Genomic DNA, 18815 nt, shown 5'->3' on the forward strand with positions numbered 1-18815 from the left:
GCAAAGCAGTATTGACCTAGAGAAGGATGGCTGGTGTGTATTAGAGCCTTAGTCAGTGCTCATGGATTTGTAAATAGGTTCTAAGGGAACAGATAACACTAGATGTTAATGTAGCAGTTCTAGGGATAGGTGGGCACTGCGAGGAAACCCTATGAACGCCTGTGTATTAACACACACAAAACCTGTGTGCTTCCAGATGAGGGGGGAGCAATCCCTCACGCACCGAGCCCTGCACTGAAGTAATACCAGCTTTCTAATCTGTCATTCATGCTGCCAACTTCAATCCCTGGTTTGCTGTAGCAAAAGGGAACTCAGGCCGCAGCACGGAGCTCCGAAGCTGCCCCTGGAGGAGCCGGCCGGGCACACGTCAGCCAGCCGCACCGCACACAGCCCCACACAGCCCCGCTCTGTCCGCAAGCGGACACGGAGACCGAAGCGAACACGTCCGTCCCCATCCGCACCACCGCCGTCAGGCCGCGCTGCCCCAGCCGGGCCGCGACCCGCCCCCGCAGGCGCTACCACATCGCGCCGATAACGGGGGCCGCGCCCGCCTCGCCGCTGCGGCCCGGATCGTACCAAGCGGGCGGAGCGCGGGGGGGCCCGCGGCGAGGCCGGGCCCGAGTGCCGGCACGCACCACCTGCCGCGGGACGGGGGGGGGCGGAGGCCGCGTCCTCCCGTGTCGCCGAGGCGGGAGAGGCGGAAGTCGCTCCGCTTCTCACCCCTATTTGCGTGGCGCCGTTGGTGCCGTCCGCCCGCAGCCCACGTGAGCGCTTTCCCGGCGCTCCCCGCGCTCGGCCCCCGCCGCAGCTTCCCCCCGCGCCCGCTCCGCGGCCCGGCCCGGCCCCGCTCTCGGCCCCGCTCTCGCTCTCTCCGCCGCCGCCCGGCCGCCGCTTTTCTCTACGAGGCTCCGCCGCGGGGCCCGCCTTCCTCTCTCTATCCGCCCGCTCCTCGCCGTTCCCGGCCGGCGGCCTCTAAGGCGGCCGGAAAAGGGGGCTCCCCGCGGCCGGCCCCGGAGGCCAGGATGTCCGGAGGGGACTCGGCGGCGGCGGCGGCCACGGCCTCCCCGCAGCCGCTGCCGTTCTCCCTGCCGAAGCCGCCTCCCCTCATGCAGCTGACGCCCGGGGACGCCGTCCGGCCCGTCGCCTCGGCCGCCGACCAATCGCCGAAGGGCACCCGGCTGGCGGGCCGCCCCGATTGGCCGGCCGGAAAGCCGGTCAGCCTGCTGGCCCCGCTGCTCCCGCCCCGCGGGGAGCCCGAGCCGCTGATGCCCTTCGGCCCGTCGTCGCGGCAGCCGCTCAGGGGGCGCCTCCTGGGCAGGTGCGGCGGGGGCAGCCTGCTCAGCCCCTCCATGCGGCCCGGCGCCGTGGACCGCAGCTCTCTGATGGTGAGTGCGGGGCGCGGCACGATTCCAGCACGGGGGGCGGTATCGCCCGGTACCGCTGCCCGGGGGGGGTTGGGGCCTGCTGGGCTGCCTGCCGGGATCCACAACGCCCCGCGTCGGGCAGCGCTGGGTTCCTGTCGGTGAGCTGCTGACAGCCGCCCTCGGAGCGGGGTCGGTGTCCCTGGGCTGTCCCGGAGCCCTGGATGCGGCACTGCGGGATGTGGGCACGTTGTGGGGGCAGGAACTGACCTGGGCGTCTTGGAGGCTTCTTTCCAGCCTTAATGATCCCAGGGCAGGTTTCTGTTTGATTTTCCTATGGAATATCGTTCTGAAACGGATCAGATAAATGATTATCGAAGGGTTTTCTTCCTGCTTGCATGTTGAGTTTGAAATTCAAATGCCCTTGTTAGTCCTCAGACTCTGACAAGGAGATGTAGGACACTTATTGTGCTGATTGCCGTTATCTTGCTGCTAGGCAGCATGGAGCTAAAAGCCAAAAGCAAGTGAATAAGTTTCAGCTCAGCACCGAGCATCTCTTTGCTATGGGCGCTTTTTGAGGCACGGGGGGGTTGTTGGCTTCGTGCTCACGTTTTGTTTGTTGCTGTCTTTCAGATGGGACACCCGGGGATGCCTCATTACCCGCCCATGGGGATGCACCCTATGGGTCAGAGGCCACCAAACATGCCCCCGGTTCCACACGGGATGATGCCTCAGATGATGCCCCCAATGGGAGGACCGCCAATGGGGCAGGTGAGCCATTCCTATCATTTCTTTTTCCTTCTTGCTTCCCGTAATGATGTCGGGTCATCCCAGCACGTGATCAGTTCCAAATGAGGTTAATAATTCAAGGTGTGCTGTGCCACTGTTCCTATCCAGGCAGAAAACGCTGAAACTCTTCTCTTTGTAGCAGGTAATTGATGCACTTTGTTCAGAGCTTTAGTTGTAAGCACCAACATCAACACCAGTGATGCGAAGCTGACAGGTAGAGTAGCCAGAATCAGAGCTGTGCTTTCTTTGCACATTTAAAACTGTACTCAGAATAATGGAAAACCCTTTGTGCTTCCTGATTAGTGTTTGAACTTCTGAAGGAAGCAGTTCTTTCTGTTCGTTAGGAATGCTTCAGTAGTACTGCTTGTCAAAGCAGCTTGCCTTAGAAGCAACTGAGGGTTATCAAGTACATGACAGAGGAATAAGGCTCTTGAGAGGGCCCTCAGAGTCATGCAGGCAGTTCCTTTCTTGTTTTCCTTTGCAGTACCTTGGATAAAGCGAATGGGGCTTGTTGTTTTGCTCCTATGTAAAAGCCCGAGAGGAATCTTCAGCGTGGTTTTGCAGTCTGTTAGAGCAGGTGAACTGTTGTTTGCATGTATTAAACTCCAGCAGCAATTCCATTTTGTTCCTCTGCTTAAGAGGTGTGTTTGTTTTAAATTCTGTTCCATTGTCCTTGCGTGGGTATTTTAGCCTGCAATATTTCAGTGAGCAACAGAGATGGAGAGCTCATGAATTTCTGGTAGCTGTAGAGTAAGAAGCTCCAGGTAAATGGCATGGCAAGGAGGGGGCTCGGTTATCCTATGGCTTTGAGGAGGGGACAGTGACACACTCACACCAGAAGTATGAAGGTGTCAGCTTATGTTGGCTTGATTCTGTGCATTCTTCCTGCATCTATCAGAGGTTTATTTGCAAAACTTTGCAGGACGGGACATTGCTGTAGCTTTTCTGCTTTCTGAAGAGAGCCACTGTAGGGCAGCTCTGTGGCTGTTCTTTGTCTCATCAGACCACCCAGCAAACTCAGATACAAGTCCAGACTCAAAATTGATGTTCTGTGATGCAGTGTATGTGCCCATTGCCAGCTTCACATTGTGTATTGCTTCCTATTGTATTGAGGACGTGTTCAGATGTTTAAGAGAAATAGCTCAGAAACGTTCTAGGTTTTGCTGTTTAAATGTAACAGGTCTCTCCATACTGAAGTTACTTGGAGATACTCATTCCTCCAGTGCCCCTGTAAAGTCTTTCTTCCTACTTCTTGCAGAGGCAAGGGAGGCAAACTGAAAGCAGCAACAGCTTGTGAGCAGAACTAACCTGAGTTGATCTTTCCTGTGTTTCATGAATCCCTTGTGCAGCTTTGAGGGGATCTCCACAAACCTTTCTCCTGTTTTAACTCAGGATTTCAGTAACAGCTTACCTAAAGGATTACATGTCATATTCTTTACTGTTGCTCTTCTTTAGTTGCAGTAGTTGTCTTTATGATTATTTCATACACAACTTTGGACTGTGGGGGTTGTGTTATTCCTATCGTAGATCTTGTAGGAATCAGAGTTCTGCAAGCTTCACTTATGTTGCCAGATTCTTTGTAGGCTTGTTTGCATTAATGTGTAGTATCATGTAATTATTTAGAATCAAACCGAAAAAGGAACCATCATATTCAACATCTGAAATACCACAGAGTGATAGAATGGCCTGTGTTGCAAAGGCCCACAGTGCTCATCCAGCTCCAACCCCCTGCTGTGTGCAGGTCACCAACCAGCAGCCCAGGCTGCCCAGAGCCACATCCAGCCTGGCCTTGAATGCCTGCAGGGATGGGGCACCCACAGCCTCCTTGGGCAGTATCACAAAGTATACTGAAATACTGTTCGATCGTAGATGCCGGGGATGATGCAGTCGGTCATGCCTGGAATGATGATGTCTCACATGTCCCAAGCTGCTATGCAGCCTACGGTTCCGGTGAGTTTAATTTCACTTTTCCCTCTTTTAACATGTCTGCGTGGCTGTTGTTTTGGATTCACATGGACGCATCTTTGTTTTTCTTCAGCTAGATATGAGAAAGGTATTGCTAATTGCAGCAGTAGGGAGGACGGTGCTCACACTGAGCCATACTGGGTGACCAGGTGTTGATGCTAGGGAAAGGATGGGAACTGTCTCAAGTGTTGACCCTTCATTAAGCACTTGCTTCTTAGTTACAGTTCTGCTTCTCGCTGCTGCTGTGTTGTTCAGTGAGTTGTGTGTTACACTCGTAGTGTAATTCAAGTGAAGTTTAATAACTCCTGAGGTTAATTCGTGGCAGCGATGCTTCGTTAGTTGTTGTGCTCATGTAACTACTTACTGATGTGCTGAGCGTTTTAAAAGCTACCAAGTAGAGCGGATGTTAGTGATGCTCCTCTGTCCCTCAGTTTTTATCAAGCACGTGGACATGTGATGTTCATGAGGCAAAGCAGCATTGCACTCCAGCTTTTAATTTCACATGTCATCCTCTTGGCAGAGACAGCAGCAGCTCACTCACACTTCTGTGCATGCACGTGTATGAGACGGTGTGTGTCAGTTACAGCAGTGGGAAGCACCCTACAGCCCACAGAGCGTTTTGAAGCAAAATAAAGTTTTTCCTTTTTCTTAGCTTAAAATAATCCACAGGTGAACAAAGAATTGTGACTGTTTTGTAACCCTGATGACTTGCCTGGTATATTTCCAACTTACTGAGTTAGTGTTGACTGCCTCTTGGGTAATGCCATCTCTCAGATGCAATCTGAAGATCACATTGGCCAGCTGGATTATTACGCTCATGCCTTTGTTCCATAGGAATATGATGGTCTTTTGCCCACTGCTGCGCAGGTTGGCTCTGTTCTGTCATCTGTGCGAGCAGCCGTTTCCAGACAGCCAATTAGATTCATTGTGATTTATTTCTTTCACAACCCGCTGATTTCAGTCAGCTTTGTGCTCTCGTGGTGCTCAACAAATAGGGCTGGAAGTTGGAGAGGTGAGCCAGAAATGTGGTGTGTGGGTCACTGTCAGAAGACACTGAAGTCAGCCAGGGTCCTGGCAGTACTTACCCACGTAGACAAACACAGAATGGCTGGTTTTTTAATTGTAATGTACAGAATCCCTTTGGAAATCCTAAATGTTATTGATGGTTCGTTCCTCTGGCTTAGTGCTACCAGCTTATGTCACACCTAATTCATAGAACCACAGAATGGCTTGGCTCGCAAGGGACCCCAAGGATCATGGAGTTCCACAGGCAGGGCCACCAGAGTCCTGACATCAGTCTGATGGGATTTCTTCTTTCTTTCTTACATTCATTTCTTTGGTGCAGTGGAGCTCAGCGTCTCTGATCGCTTCCTTAAGGAGTGGTAGTAAATGCAACGCTGATGGGAAGCTGTATGTAAGGCAGTAGAGCAGGTTGCTGTCGGAAGCAGTTGTGTGGATAAGAACTGTGTTTACTGATGAAGTTACAGTTGCAGTCAGTGCTTAAATACCTGTCCTTTGTTTCCACAGCCAGGGGTGAACAGCATGGATGCACAAGTAGGTAAGTAGGAGCTCTTTGTTACTGTTTGCAAAGCATTTCAGCAAAGTTAGGTCAAGTCTTGGGGGGAAAAAAATACATTTCTTTGTAAAACATCATTTCCCTTTGTTGTCTCCCATAAAAACAAGTACTATTTTCATCTGAGTCTTTCTGCATTGTTGTAAGGAAGAATAAAGCAACCAGGATTTTCTTTCTGTTCTTTTAACCAGGTGTGACACCTCCTGGAACTCAGGTAAGTGAGCGCCACAATTCTGGATGCCTTCCATCTTTCATACCGAGGAATGTTTTGCTTTGGCAGCTCCAATGCACGTGGTAGGAATCTGCCTGCAGTTATCGTGCTGTTCCTTAACACCGGTGCGCTTTGCAGGCAACAACACCAAGAAGTTTATTGGAGACAGTACTGACTTAAATTGGCTTAGATCTTGTTTTGCTGCCTTTCTTTCGCCACTGAATTATTTAGCATATTTAATATGCACATTGAAATGAAGAACAAACAGTAACCAGAACGTCTTTTCAGAGCTCTGTTCTCTTTCTCCCTCAGACAACACATCCTGTGGTTTGTGCAGCTCAGCAAACAGCCACAACCAACAGTTCGGGCAGTGAGGAGCACTCAAAACAGGTTTCTCAGCTTATCGTTTGTGCTGAATTTATTCTGCTGGCTTTCAGTAGCGTCTTGGCCAGCATTTATTGGTCATCATCAACCTTCTGTTTAATTTGCCTAGAAATCGACGTGGACGGAACACAAATCACCTGATGGAAGAACCTATTACTACAACACGGAAACAAAGCAGTCCACCTGGGAGAAGCCAGATGATCTTAAAACCCCTGCTGAGGTAACAGTTCAGACGGGTTGTTGTGTGACTTTGTATGAAGGTGCAGTTGATGACCGTGGCTACCACGTGGCGTAGCTGGGCCAACAGACTGTGGGAGCAAAAGCCTATAAACGTCTTTGCAACTTCTCTGCTTTTCCCACCTTCCTTACATTGGTGCAACTTGAAGCTGCAAACTGAACAAAACTCTAAGCGTTTTTTCCTCAATTCTAAAGTAAATTTCCTTTATTGAAAGGATGGCACTTATCAGAGTGACGTGTTTGTGTCACTAGAGAGTATGGAGGGTCAGTGAACACAGTGAACACGATCCCTTGTGTTTATTGATCCCTGAATTTGGCTTTGTAGTATCACAGGCTCACTTCCAGCAACCTTTCTAGGTTTAAAATAGTATTGTAAGATTGATTTCGTGTCTTTGTTTTTCTGTCCATTAGCAATTGCTGTCTAAGTGCCCCTGGAAAGAGTACAAATCTGATTCTGGAAAGCCATACTACTATAATTCCCAAACAAAGGAATCGCGCTGGGCAAAACCCAAAGAACTCGAAGATCTGGAAGGTAACATCAGTAACAAGGATGAGCAGAGGGGATGGTGGGGGTTTGCAAGCTGTGTTATAGCAAAAAGTTGTTATCAAAGCATAGGAGTTACAAGTCTGTGAGGCATTAGCTGTGCACAGTAGGATGTAGGCTGAGGTGTCTATGGAGCACTCGTTTCTGTGCTTTCTACCTCACCAGCCCTTTTTCCTTATTACCCCCCATTTTTCCCTGTCCATGTGGCAGCAGTAGCAGCTCCCCCTCCTGTCCCTGCACAGGAACTGAATTAGTATGTAATGTGCTGTCTGTCATTATATCAGGCAGTGCTTCTATTCCTTTATTTCAGACCCACTGCAGACCCATTTTCCCTTACTTAGCAGTCAGTCCTTTGGAAAGCTATAGAAACTTTGGGTAGGACTTATGTTCAGGTTGGTGAGGGAAAAGGCAAGGATGAAAGGACCACTATAGCAATCCATCGTGTGAGAAAACAGGAGAAAAGGTGCTGGATTTCTGTGGTTTGTTTTAGGTTGTATTTTTTCCAGTTTTAAAGGGAATAGGAACAAAAATATTGAAAGCTAAATTGTGCGTACAGCAATGTTTTACAATGCATAAAACACCTTTTTTGAGCCTGTATTTTAAGTGTTGTTTGTTTTCCTCTTTCTCTTCTAGCATTGATCAAAGCTGAAGAAAACAGGTGTGTTTTCACTTTGATACTACTGTTGTGTTTTATATTGGGCTGTCTGTTACTTTTTAAAGAGTAGAATCTTGTCCTTGAATCATAAATCACGGCCCTTGGAGATTTGCATTCCAGATAGCGCCTTAGTATATAGAAATTCTTTGTTATCACAGAATGGCCTGGGTTGCAAAGGCCCACAGTGCTCATCCAGCTCCAACCCCCTGCTGTGTGCAGGTCACCAACCAGCAGCCCAGGCTGCCCAGAGCCACATCCAGCCTGGCCTTGAATGCCTGCAGGGATGGGGCATCCACAGCCTCCTTGGGCAACCTGTTCCAGTGCGTCACCACCCTCTGGGGGAAAAACTTCCTCCTAAGATCCAACCTCAACCTCCCCTGTCTCAGTTTCAAACCATTCTCCCTTGTCTTATCGCTGCCCACCCTCACAAACAGCCATTCCTCCTCCTGTTTAAATGCTCCCTTCAAGTACTAGAAGGCCAAAACGAGGTCTCCCCCAGCCTTCTCTTCTCCAAGCTAAATGAGCCCGGTTCCCTCAGCCCTTCCTCATAGCAGAGGTGCTCCAGCCCTCTGGTCATCTCAGTGAGTTCTATGTTCTAGCTTTCTTTTGAACTGCCTGGTCTACACAGATGAGCAGGTTCAGTAAACATTTCCTATTTGAGAGCTAAGATTGTGTTCCTCTAAGTTACGCTTTTTGTAACAGCTCCTAAACATCTGTGACTTCATTAAGCTACAGCCTTCCCTAAGCTGTTACGTCCTCCTGGACTTGAACGTGATTGTTCCCGTTTTTCATACCTACAGCACCAAGACTGAAGAATCTGCTTCAACAACTGCTGCAGCAGATGCAGCCAACACAGCCGCCACAGCCACGGCTGCTGCTGAAGCTGCCACAGCTGGTACTGCCAGCACTGCTGCAGCCTCCGAAACAGAAACCACTGCCGCCTCTGCTGTGGTGGAGAATGAGAGTGCTGCTGCAGCCACAGCTGAGGATCAGGGACAGCAAGCAGCTGCAGCACCTGCAGCCCAGGACCAGAGTGCGGAAAGTGCCACTAACGCAGCCGATGACTCCAAGCAGGACGGTTCAGCAGAGTAAGTCCTGTTCTGCGGGATTCAGCTCTTCTGCACTTTATTTCCTTGCAGATTTGGTTCACCCTCCATTCTAGCTGGCTGGTCTGCTTTGACAGCTTGTTAGTGAGACATAAGCATCAGTCTCAGTGGCAGCAGAGAATGATGAATAAATGGAAGGACTATTAAACCTATTTGAAGAAAAATGAGTGCCTTCCTCTTCCCAGCCTTCTCCTAAAGCTCCTAGAGAGCAGTCTGTGCTTCTAACACTTCATAAACTTTCCATGGTACTCTGGGGTAACATTATATATTTACCCTGAATGGCTCTGAGTGGTTTTAACTTAGGGGGAAAAAAAAAGCTTAAATGAAAATGGTTTTTATTTATAGTGCTTCAAAGAAGGAGGGCGATGATGCACAGCCGGTTAAAAAAACCTACACCTGGAATACAAAAGAAGAAGCGAAACAGGCATTTAAAGAACTGCTGAAAGAAAAGGTATTTCAGTGTGCTTTCTTTCTGCTGTACAGCTAGCAAAGCTGCATTAACCAGGAATAGCTCGAGTTCTGTTGCTGTTGTTGCTCAGAGTTGTTTGCACTGAGGGAAGAGGATTTACACATTGGACAAGAAATGGGAGAAAAGAAAAATACTGTGAGGCCATAATAGATATTGAAGCCTTTATCAGGAACATCTTGAATGAGGAGCAAGGTGTATGATTTTCATCGGAGCTCTCAGTTGCTTTCTCTTCTCCTTCTTTTATGTGGCACTCACATCGTAATGTGAAGTAACCACTGTCATGTGTAACCAGTTGGTGTTGCTCCAGAACTCAGTCTGGAGCAGTGAGTAATTGGATGGGCGCCTTCACGAGGCACTTCAGAGACAGGTTAGAGGTCCATGTAGAAGGCTGACAAGCTGAGGTTTGGAATGCAGCATTCCCGTAAACTGGTCTGTTTTAGAGAGAACTTATTTTTCCTTGAAGTCAGTTTTAAAACAAAGAATGTATTCCTGACCCCAAGAGTGTAGTGCATTTCTCTTTCATTGTTGGATGTTGATGCTCAATGTGATCAGTAATGGTGTAATGTCTTGACAGCGGGTACCATCCAATGCTTCTTGGGAGCAAGCCATGAAAATGATCATTAATGATCCCAGATACAGGTACTGCTCGATTCTTTACTCATACTTGATTTCCATAAATGAGGGTCTGGACTGGGCTGGTGTCACTTAGGGGAAGTGCAGGCCCGAGCATTCATTCCTGATTTGGGAAGGATGTGGCAGCTGTCAGCTGGTATTCTGTACAGTCGATACAGTTTGCGTAGGAGTAAAGACACGCTTTTGGTTATGGTGGAGATAAATACCTCCCGAGTTATTTGGAAATGGGTGCCTGCCATGAACACTCCCAGTAGAGTGGCTCATATCCGCTGTAAAAGTCGTACTGCAGTATGAAATGGGTGAGTACAGCCTGCTGGTAACCCTGAGGGAGGCAGGACTGTGACTGGTTGTTTAGGTCAGATTTAGTTTTGTCTCAAAGATTTGGGTTATTCAGGTCAGTTTCATGCTTTGTGTCTTTGGTTTTGATTTTTAAATGTAATCACCTTTCCTGTAACTCATGCTTTCTTTTCGCTATGAAGCGCTTTGGCGAAGCTGAGTGAAAAGAAGCAGGCCTTTAATGCTTACAAAGTTCAGACGGAAAAAGAGGAGAAAGAAGAAGCGAGATCGAAATACAAAGAAGCTAAAGAGTCCTTCCAGCGTTTCCTGGAAAACCACGAGAAGATGACATCCACAACACGATACAAGTAAGGGCATTCGCAAATCAACTTCTGGCCTTTATGAACTCCACCAGTTTGGCCTTCAGGCTTTCCAGCTTGCTCCTGGCAATGCATACATTGCCATGTGCTCAGCCTTGTAAAGCTTGTAAATGAAACACTGATAGGAAGACAGATGAAAGAATGTATGTAAAAGTCAGGTTGTTTTTTGTTTGTATATCAAAGAGAGAAGGCTGTCAGTCAGGCTGTCCGGGACAGAAACGAGGGAGATGTCGCACAGAAGAATTGCTGCTGATGAAGCATTGATTGCCACGATTGGGACATTCAAAGTCAGTCACCACCAATAAATCATTGTGTGCTTTTCCCTTGTTTTGTACAGAAAAGCTGAACAGATGTTTGGGGAGATGGAAGTCTGGAATGCAATATCTGAGCGCGACCGCCTGGAAATTTATGAAGACGTCTTGTTTTTTCTCTCTAAGAAAGAAAAGGTAACTGACTTTCAGAGCTGTTCTTTTGACTTGCAAGCTGATTGGCCAGTACCTCTGAGCACAGAAATCTTGCAAGCAGTGCAGTTCTGTGCATTGCTCAGGGACAGTTAAAACGCAGGCAGAAGGGGAGGAATTTGTAGGATAAGCATTTGAGAACCAGGTAAGAGCACTGCTGCATTACTGCATTGTCTTTGCAGGAACAAGCCAAACAGTTACGAAAGAGGAACTGGGAAGCTCTGAAGAACATCCTCGATAACATGGCGAACGTCACTTACTGCACCACTTGGTCAGAAGCTCAGCAGTATCTGATGGACAACCCTACGTTTGCAGAAGATGAGGAACTTCAGAGTACGTACAAAGTCCATACTGTCATACTGTCTTTTCCATGGAGGTCCAACTACGTTGGTATTTGTTACCCCCTGAAATCTGAAGCATTATTTGGCAGCACAGCCAGCGTGGCAAACAGTTAAGCTGCCTTCTGCTTGGCTGAGGACCTGCCGTGTTTGTTTGCTTAGACGTAATCATTATTGTACAGTGAGAAAGAAGGCTACCTTGTGAGCTAGTAGAGGGAGATTGGTTTTCTCATCGAGGCTTCCATGCTCCGTACTGACAGTGAGAATCTGGGCGGGTTGGAGGGGAAGTGGGTTGGGTTTTGTTGTTGGTTTGGTGTTTGGTTTTGTTGTTGTTGGGTTATTTGCTGCACGGGTCCGACATAGTTCAGTGGTCAGTGAATCTTCCCTCACTCCATCAAGAGTAAACTTGGCAGCAGTTAGTTATCTCTTAAGAAACATTGTAGAGTTAGTATCACTACTTAACACTTACTGCTCTGCTGTTACTTGTTGCTAGATATGGATAAGGAGGATGCACTGATCTGCTTTGAGGAACACATCAGGGCACTGGAAAAAGAGGAGGAAGAAGAGAAACAGAAAAGTTTACTGAGAGAAAGAAGGCGGCAGCGGAAAAACAGAGAATCTTTTCAGGTTGGTGGACTTGCTGTTTGTCTTGGACGTGTCAAGTGATCACATAGTCTGTGCTTTCCTTCCCTGGGGAGAAGCTAACGAGTAGTTGATGTGTTTTGTAGATATTTCTAGATGAACTGCACGAGCACGGACAGCTGCATTCAATGTCCTCTTGGATGGAGCTGTACCCAACCATCAGCTCCGACATCAGATTCACGAACATGCTTGGTCAGCCTGGTAAGAGTGAATACTTCCAACCCTGTGAAAGGTCGAGGTAAAGCTCTCAGCTGTGGGCAGTGTGGAGCAGGGTTGTCTGAATGTTGTTTTAAAATTACAAAGAATTCAAAAAACGCAGCTCTTTTATTAGAGCTCGCTTTTGACTTATCTAGTTTCTTCATCAGGATCGACAGCACTTGATCTCTTCAAGTTCTACGTGGAAGACTTAAAAGCGCGTTACCACGATGAGAAGAAGATCATAAAAGATATCTTAAAGGTGAGAGGAAAAATCGCCCCGTTGTGCTGTTTGTCTTCTGAGGACAGGTTTCCCTTTTGGAGGCCATGAACACAATGGGAAACCCCACGCAGCCAATTAGTGTGACAATCCCCAACTTACCCTCTTGCCAAGAAAGTCAGTTTGTTTGTTTGTTTTTTACAGGATAAAGGGTTTGTAGTTGAAGTGAACACTTCTTTTGAAGACTTTGTTACAGTCATCAGCTCAACTAAGAGAGCCACCACTTTAGACGCAGGAAATATCAAGCTGGCTTTCAACAGTGTAAGTACTGATAGACAGGAATGCGATATGAAATCCCTGTGAACCAAAAACGAGCTCTTGTGTTCCCTGTACTGTTACAACCATTTCTGTTTGAGAAACGCCGCTGTGTGCAATGAAGTGTTGGGTGGTGATAAACAGCGAACTCCACAGATGAACTTTGTTGGGCTTTCCAAAAATTGCATGAAACTGAACTCTTAATCTCCTCTTTTGGTATCCTTCAAACGATCTCACAACTTCCATGTGATGCAGCTGCTGGAAAAGGCAGAAGCCCGTGAAAGAGAAAGGGAAAAAGAAGAAGCTCGCAAAATGAAGCGGAAAGAATCTGCCTTCAAGAGCATGCTGAAACAAGCCACTCCTCCCATCGAGCTGGACGCTGTCTGGGAAGATGTACGTATTGCTGCTCTATTATGGAAGCCATTCCGAATATATTCAGAATATTCAGAGCCTGCATTCTCTGTGGTCGTGGTTTCTGTCTATACTGCACAGGCCCATAGGAATGAGTCGCCTCTTGAGCAGACAGAACAATTGGAGTTGAAAAGTTTGGTTCTATCAGTACCTCCATTTGGTTTATTTTTAAGTGAATGGTTTAAGAGGAGGTCAAAGCCTGTGAGCCATAGGCAGATAAAAAACAATCCTGCATGCACGTGTATCCATTTGTGCAGTTGTATTAAAGACCCTGCTGGTTGTAAAGCTGACAAGAAACAGTGTGAGCCTTTAATGGCACTGTGGCTTTCCCAGCTGGCAGAGTAATGTCATCTTTGAACTTCAGTGTCCACATTTCACGTCAGTATTTTGTTGCTGTTTCTCTGACAGATCAGAGATAGGTTTGTGAAGGAGCCAGCATTTGAAGACATCACTCTGGAGTCTGAAAGGAAAAGAATATTTAAAGACTTCATGCACGTACTCGAGGTAATTCTTATTTTCTCCTGACGAGAGAATATACGGAACACAGTGCTTAGTTGATGGGTTCTGATACAGAGCGGGAGGGTCTGCATTACCAAAAAGCGTGGATATTAAAGCCTCACGTGGCAGCATTATCAGGGACGTGGGTAACAGAAGCCGTGTGCATCCATGCCTGAAGCTTTCTGTTCCCTTGCTACCGTACGCTTGTTACGACTTTAATGAGGCACTATGTTAGTAATCCCATTTTTAATCCCTGCCAGCTGTAGGTGCCTTGTGCATGATGTGAGATGTAGTTGGTTTCGCGGTGTGCCCTGCAGACTAACGCTTGTCTTTTCATGTTGTGCTCCATCCAGCACGAGTGTCAGCATCATCATTCAAAGAACAAGAAACATTCTAAGAAGTCCAAGAAGCACCACAGGAAGCGTTCCCGCTCTCGCTCGGTAAGGGCTTTCAGCATGTCTCAACATCTGCTGCTGTCACCACTGGGGCGCTGCTGTCCTCTTGCTAACCACGTTCTCTGTCTCAAGGGCTCGGAGTCTGAGGACGATGACAGCCATTCAAAGAAGAAAAGGCAACGTTCAGAATCTAGGTCTGCTTCTGAGCGTTCCTCCAGCGCAGAATCTGGTATGAGACTTTTGTTTCTTTGCTTTGAAATGGCTGTTACTGGTTTATTGCTGGGTAACTACCACAGAGTCATAGAATGCCTTGGGTTGGAAGAGACCTCGAGGATCATCAAGCTCCAGCCCCCCTGCTGCATGCAGGGCCACCAACATCCACACTTAATACTTGATCAGTATTAAATTATAATTAAATTATAATTGTATTGATTTTATTTTTCCCCCTCCCTCCATTTGTTTGCAGAGAGAAGTTACAAGAAGTCAAAAAAACACAAGAAAAAGAGCAAGAAGAGAAGACACAAGTCTGTAAGTACAGCTCACTTCTTTTGACTTGGCTTAAGGCTCAGTGTGACACCTCGCGGTCAGTCACAGGAATCCTGTTTGTTAAATACTGGCAGCTACCAGCTGGCTTTATAGCAAGCACTTCTCTAGATCAGCACTAGGCTACGTATATACCTTAACACTGAACCATTTAGAACAGTAACGTGAGGGGGGGTTTAAACTGCAGCTATTGAAGCAAATAGGGAGGATTGCAGCACGTCTTGGAGTTGACTTCTGTTGTGGAGCGCTGGATCAAATCCCAGCCATCTTTTCCTTTCCCCTCATGCTGAGCATCAATCCTTTCATCTGCCTGCGTAGCAGGGTTGAGTTACAGCTCTGACATCAAATGAGCCAGAGCATCAGTAGAACCTCAAGAGTAGGAAGAGAGCTTTCATCCCCTGTGCACATCACTGGAGGCCAAAGTGTATTTTTGGAGTCAGGTAAAGGATGAAATCGGTGTCTCTGAACTCAGGTTGCTGCAGAACTTTTCAGAACAACGCTGTGTTGTTTCTGTAATTCCTGAGCTGTGCCATTCTGTGCACAGCATTCACAAAGAGGAGATGGACACCATTGTTAGGCATGGAGTGAGGTATCAATGATGGACTGCGATGCAGGCAGGGTCAGTAAGCTTAGCTGGGATGAAACGCAGAATGGAAACACCCACAGCAGCTGAGCCCTCAGTGCAGCACAAGTACAGGAGTGTGAGAGCATTCTCAGGTGGCAAAGCAGCCCTGTTAACAGATGAACGATTAGCAGACTTGACCCCTTGCAAAGCTGTTACGGAATGAGTGGCACTTGTGTACAGAAGGGACTGATTGCATGGATCCAGCATGCCCTGTCTTTGCATGCACTAAAAGTGGTAACTGTCTTTTAGCACTCTCTCCTTTTGCAATAACTTCAGTAATGTTTCTGCATTACTTATTGCTGCCCTGGTTACTATGATGTGTTAAACTCACAGCCACTTCCAGCAGTTTCTTTCTGATGTGGCCTCTATTAAAATGAAATCAGCCGTCTCTGAGGTGTGAGTATTCTACAAGCCATAATACCGAACACATTGAATAATATTGAATATTTTCCCTTTATTACAAAGGATTCACCAGAATCTGATATTGAACGAGAAAAAGACAAAAAAGAAAGAGAGAGAGAAAGTGAGAAGGATAGAGCTAGACAAAGATCTGAGTCAAAACATAAATCTCCGACTAAAAAACGACCTGGAAAAGATTCTGTAAGCTTTCTTCTTTCCTTTTTATGTGCTGCCTTTGGGCTTTATATATCATTGGGATGCTATAGTATGCCAGCTTTATAGCTTTGTACAGAGTTTACTTCAAGTAAGGTGTTAAAGCTTTACTTCTGTTCCAATTCTATATGTAAAAAGGAACCAGATGTTCATGCAGAGGTGATTGTGCAGCTCTTCCATTCTGTGCCCTCGTCACTGCTGTGGTAGTGCTGGGCTGCTGCTGGGCTGACACAGGAAGATGATAATCCTTGCCCTTCTTGAGCTGGGAGGTTGCACAGAAGTGTAGCTGTGCCCGCGGTGTCGCTCTTTGCTGTGATGGTTCTGTGCACTCACTGGTTGTTGCAGACGGGTCAGAGCAGAGTTTCAAAGATGTGTTTGAATGGAAAACAATGAGCAGAACGGCGCTGTCTTTGGGTTGCATGAGGGGCAGTGCTCTGCCTCGCTATGCACTGTGCTGATGGTGCCCTCCTTCCCTGTATGGTTCGCCTTGGAGAGGCTGGGGGCAGACGGCTGCTTCTTGTTGTGCGTTCTGAAAGTCATCTGCTTTGGCCAGCCCAGTTCTGTGCCCAATGCAGGCATCTGAGAGCAGGAGCTCAGCTGTGGTTGTAAACACAGGCACAGGAGGAGCTCAGCCCTTCCCCTCGCAGTGCCTTGCTCTGAGCGCTGCCCTGTGTGCTCTGTGAGGTGACATCGGGGACGCCATGCTCGAATGTATTGCATTAAAAATACCTGCAGGAAAACGTAGCGCTCATCTGCGTCTTCCTGCAGGCAGCACTGCAGAGAGGTGTGCGTTGCACAGAGCAGGCTGTGGGGCTGCAGCCGGGCGGCCTGGGTGAGGCTCTCACCACCCCTTCTCTCCCTGCAGGGCAACTGGGACACCTCGGGCAGCGAGCTGAGCGAAGGGGAGTTGGAAAAGCAGAGGCGGACTCTTCTGGAGCAACTGGATGAAGATCAATGAGAACGTTATTTATACCAAATATGTTTACATTGTGGCATAATAAAAGAAACCAATGTCTAATTCAGGACGTGGGTTCTGATATCCTGAGTTCCATTGTTGAAATTACGGTGGGTTTTAATTGTACCACATAAATACATCCAAGTACTCTTACGGGGCCGGCACCAAGCCTACAACAGTGAATGAAATGCTGAGTTAACGCCGCCTGCAGTTGGGCAGCACGGCCGCTCTGCTCCCCTGGAGGGAGTCCTGGAAGGGAACAGCGATGGAAGACGCCTCGGGTCTCACTGGACCTCACCTGCAGGCTGAGCAGAGCCAAGGCACCTTTCTAGCCGAGCATCCCCGCCGTGCACTCCTTCCTGGAAAGGCACTAACTGTTCTTCCCGGCCGTGCGGGCAGGTAGAGCTTCATTTTTAGAAAGATTCTTAATATAGTTTCTTGTGGCTTCATTTGTTTTATGAACTTGTTATTATTTTTGAAAGGGGGGGAAGGCGATGGGTGTAATGAATCCATTTCTTGCTCTGTACTGCAAAACAAAACCTGTCAGCTATTGCAATTGCTCCTTCATGATCTGCATTCCTACCCAGCCCCTTCCAAGTGCTTATGTGAAACAGAAGGCTGCTGAGAGCCCTGTCCAACAGCCACTTCCAAGTGAGTTTGTGCAGTAATTACAAGCAGATGGGGCTGCGCTCAGCCCTGCACTGTGGCCCCAGCAGAGGGTGCTGCCGCTCACAGCCGCCTTCTGTATTCACATGAAGCCGCTCCGGCTGTTTTCTCTGTGCTGATCTTCACCATCAGAATTCAGAATCAAACTGTAAATTGAGACGTTGCCTTACAAACCTGCAGAAGGAATGTACCACCAGCAGCTGAGCAGGTCAATGTGAGCCCAGCCCTCGCCGTGCTGCAGTGCCGTGGTACACCTTCCGCAACCTTGGATTGGAATATTTTTGTACATTTCTATCACTTATTAAACCTTGTCTCCTGCTGTCTGCTGGTATTTATTTCTACTTCAACACCGCGTGCGGCTCTGATCATTTGTTCCCTGTCGGTGATTTCTGTTTAAGCCACCTCTGCTTACAGGAAAACACTCCAAGTTCACCTTTAGCTTTTGGTTTCAGTGTGTTCTGCCTTGCTGAGCAAACGCTCCTCTGGAAAGGTGAACCTTTATGTTCACATTGCATGAAGAGCCAAGTGCTCCTGGGGGTTTCTGGTGGTTGGGCTGTGGGGCTTTTTGAGGTGTTTTTTTTCACCTTATAATAGCTCTGGTACAAAAAATGGCACCTTCAGATGAGACAACTCCAACAAGGCAGGGGAAGCGGGATTTAATTCAAAGGCCGTGACACTGTTTGGGGGGTTTGCTTTGGTTGTTGTCTGTCTCTCTGTCTGTCTGCCTTTCTGTCCTGCCTTCAGCTATCCAGCCATTCCTCCTTACCTCTAATTCACCTGTCCATCCCTCTGTCCTTTCTGACTGTTCTGTCTGCCTGCATTTCTGCCTGTCCTGCTGTCTTTCTGTAGGTCTGTCCTGCTGTCTGCCCTTCTGTCTTTCTGCCATCCAGTGGATGGAAAGATGGAAGACAGACAGAAGGACAGACAGAAAGACAGATGGACACAGATGTGGAGGGACAGGTGGATGGAGGGATGTTAAATGACAGGGGAAAAGAAGGGGTGTGGACAGATGGGTGGGCAAAGGGATGAGAAGATGGACAGAAAGACTGACTGAAAGACAGAGTGATGGATGGACAGAAGGAGAGACAGACAGATGGAAGGACAAATGGAAAGTGACTGCAATGTGCACAGACAGGGACAGACAGACAGACAGCTGCAGGTGACAGCCCCAGTTCTGTTGTGTTTTGCTGAACCCTAATGCCAATGACACCTGGATTGCAGCTCAGGGATGGCGCTGCTCGCTGCATGTCAGGACCCCAATGCTCCGCTGTTGGTTTTTTGCACATTTAGTGGGCAATACTCACCGCTGCTGTTCTGCACGGAGCACTTCCTGCTGGGGACACAGCCGTGTGCTGC

General features: G+C 48.0%; 1 protein-coding gene across 4 annotated transcripts; it reads left to right on the forward strand.

Annotated features, from left to right (window-relative positions):
- Positions 1-623: 623 nt before the first annotated feature.
- Positions 624-17782, forward strand: PRPF40A (pre-mRNA processing factor 40 homolog A). 4 transcript variants are annotated; one of them, XM_072342471.1, is made up of 26 exons: positions 625-1385; positions 1995-2132; positions 4020-4100; positions 5643-5673; positions 5880-5902; positions 6212-6289; positions 6393-6503; positions 6932-7052; positions 7698-7722; positions 8520-8807; positions 9171-9276; positions 9869-9933; positions 10407-10571; positions 10921-11029; positions 11227-11377; positions 11876-12009; positions 12111-12225; positions 12378-12481; positions 12644-12760; positions 13010-13147; positions 13574-13669; positions 14017-14103; positions 14191-14287; positions 14525-14586; positions 15692-15826; positions 16704-17780. In XM_072342471.1, exons 1-26 carry the CDS (start codon positions 1023-1025, stop codon positions 16794-16796), a joined length of 3033 nt encoding a protein of 1010 aa, XP_072198572.1. In that variant the 5' UTR covers positions 625-1022; the 3' UTR covers positions 16797-17780. The 4 variants fall into 4 exon arrangements, with proteins under 4 accessions (XP_072198575.1, XP_072198572.1, XP_072198576.1 ...); XM_072342473.1 differs by having other exon boundaries at positions 628-1385; positions 12390-12481; positions 16704-17782; XM_072342474.1 differs by lacking the exon at positions 15692-15826 and having other exon boundaries at positions 624-1385; positions 16704-17782.
- Positions 17783-18815: the final 1033 nt, after the last annotated feature.

Source organism: Excalfactoria chinensis, chromosome 7, assembly GCF_039878825.1.
Source record: "Excalfactoria chinensis isolate bCotChi1 chromosome 7, bCotChi1.hap2, whole genome shotgun sequence".
Taxonomy (NCBI): Eukaryota; Metazoa; Chordata; class Aves; order Galliformes; family Phasianidae; genus Excalfactoria; species Excalfactoria chinensis.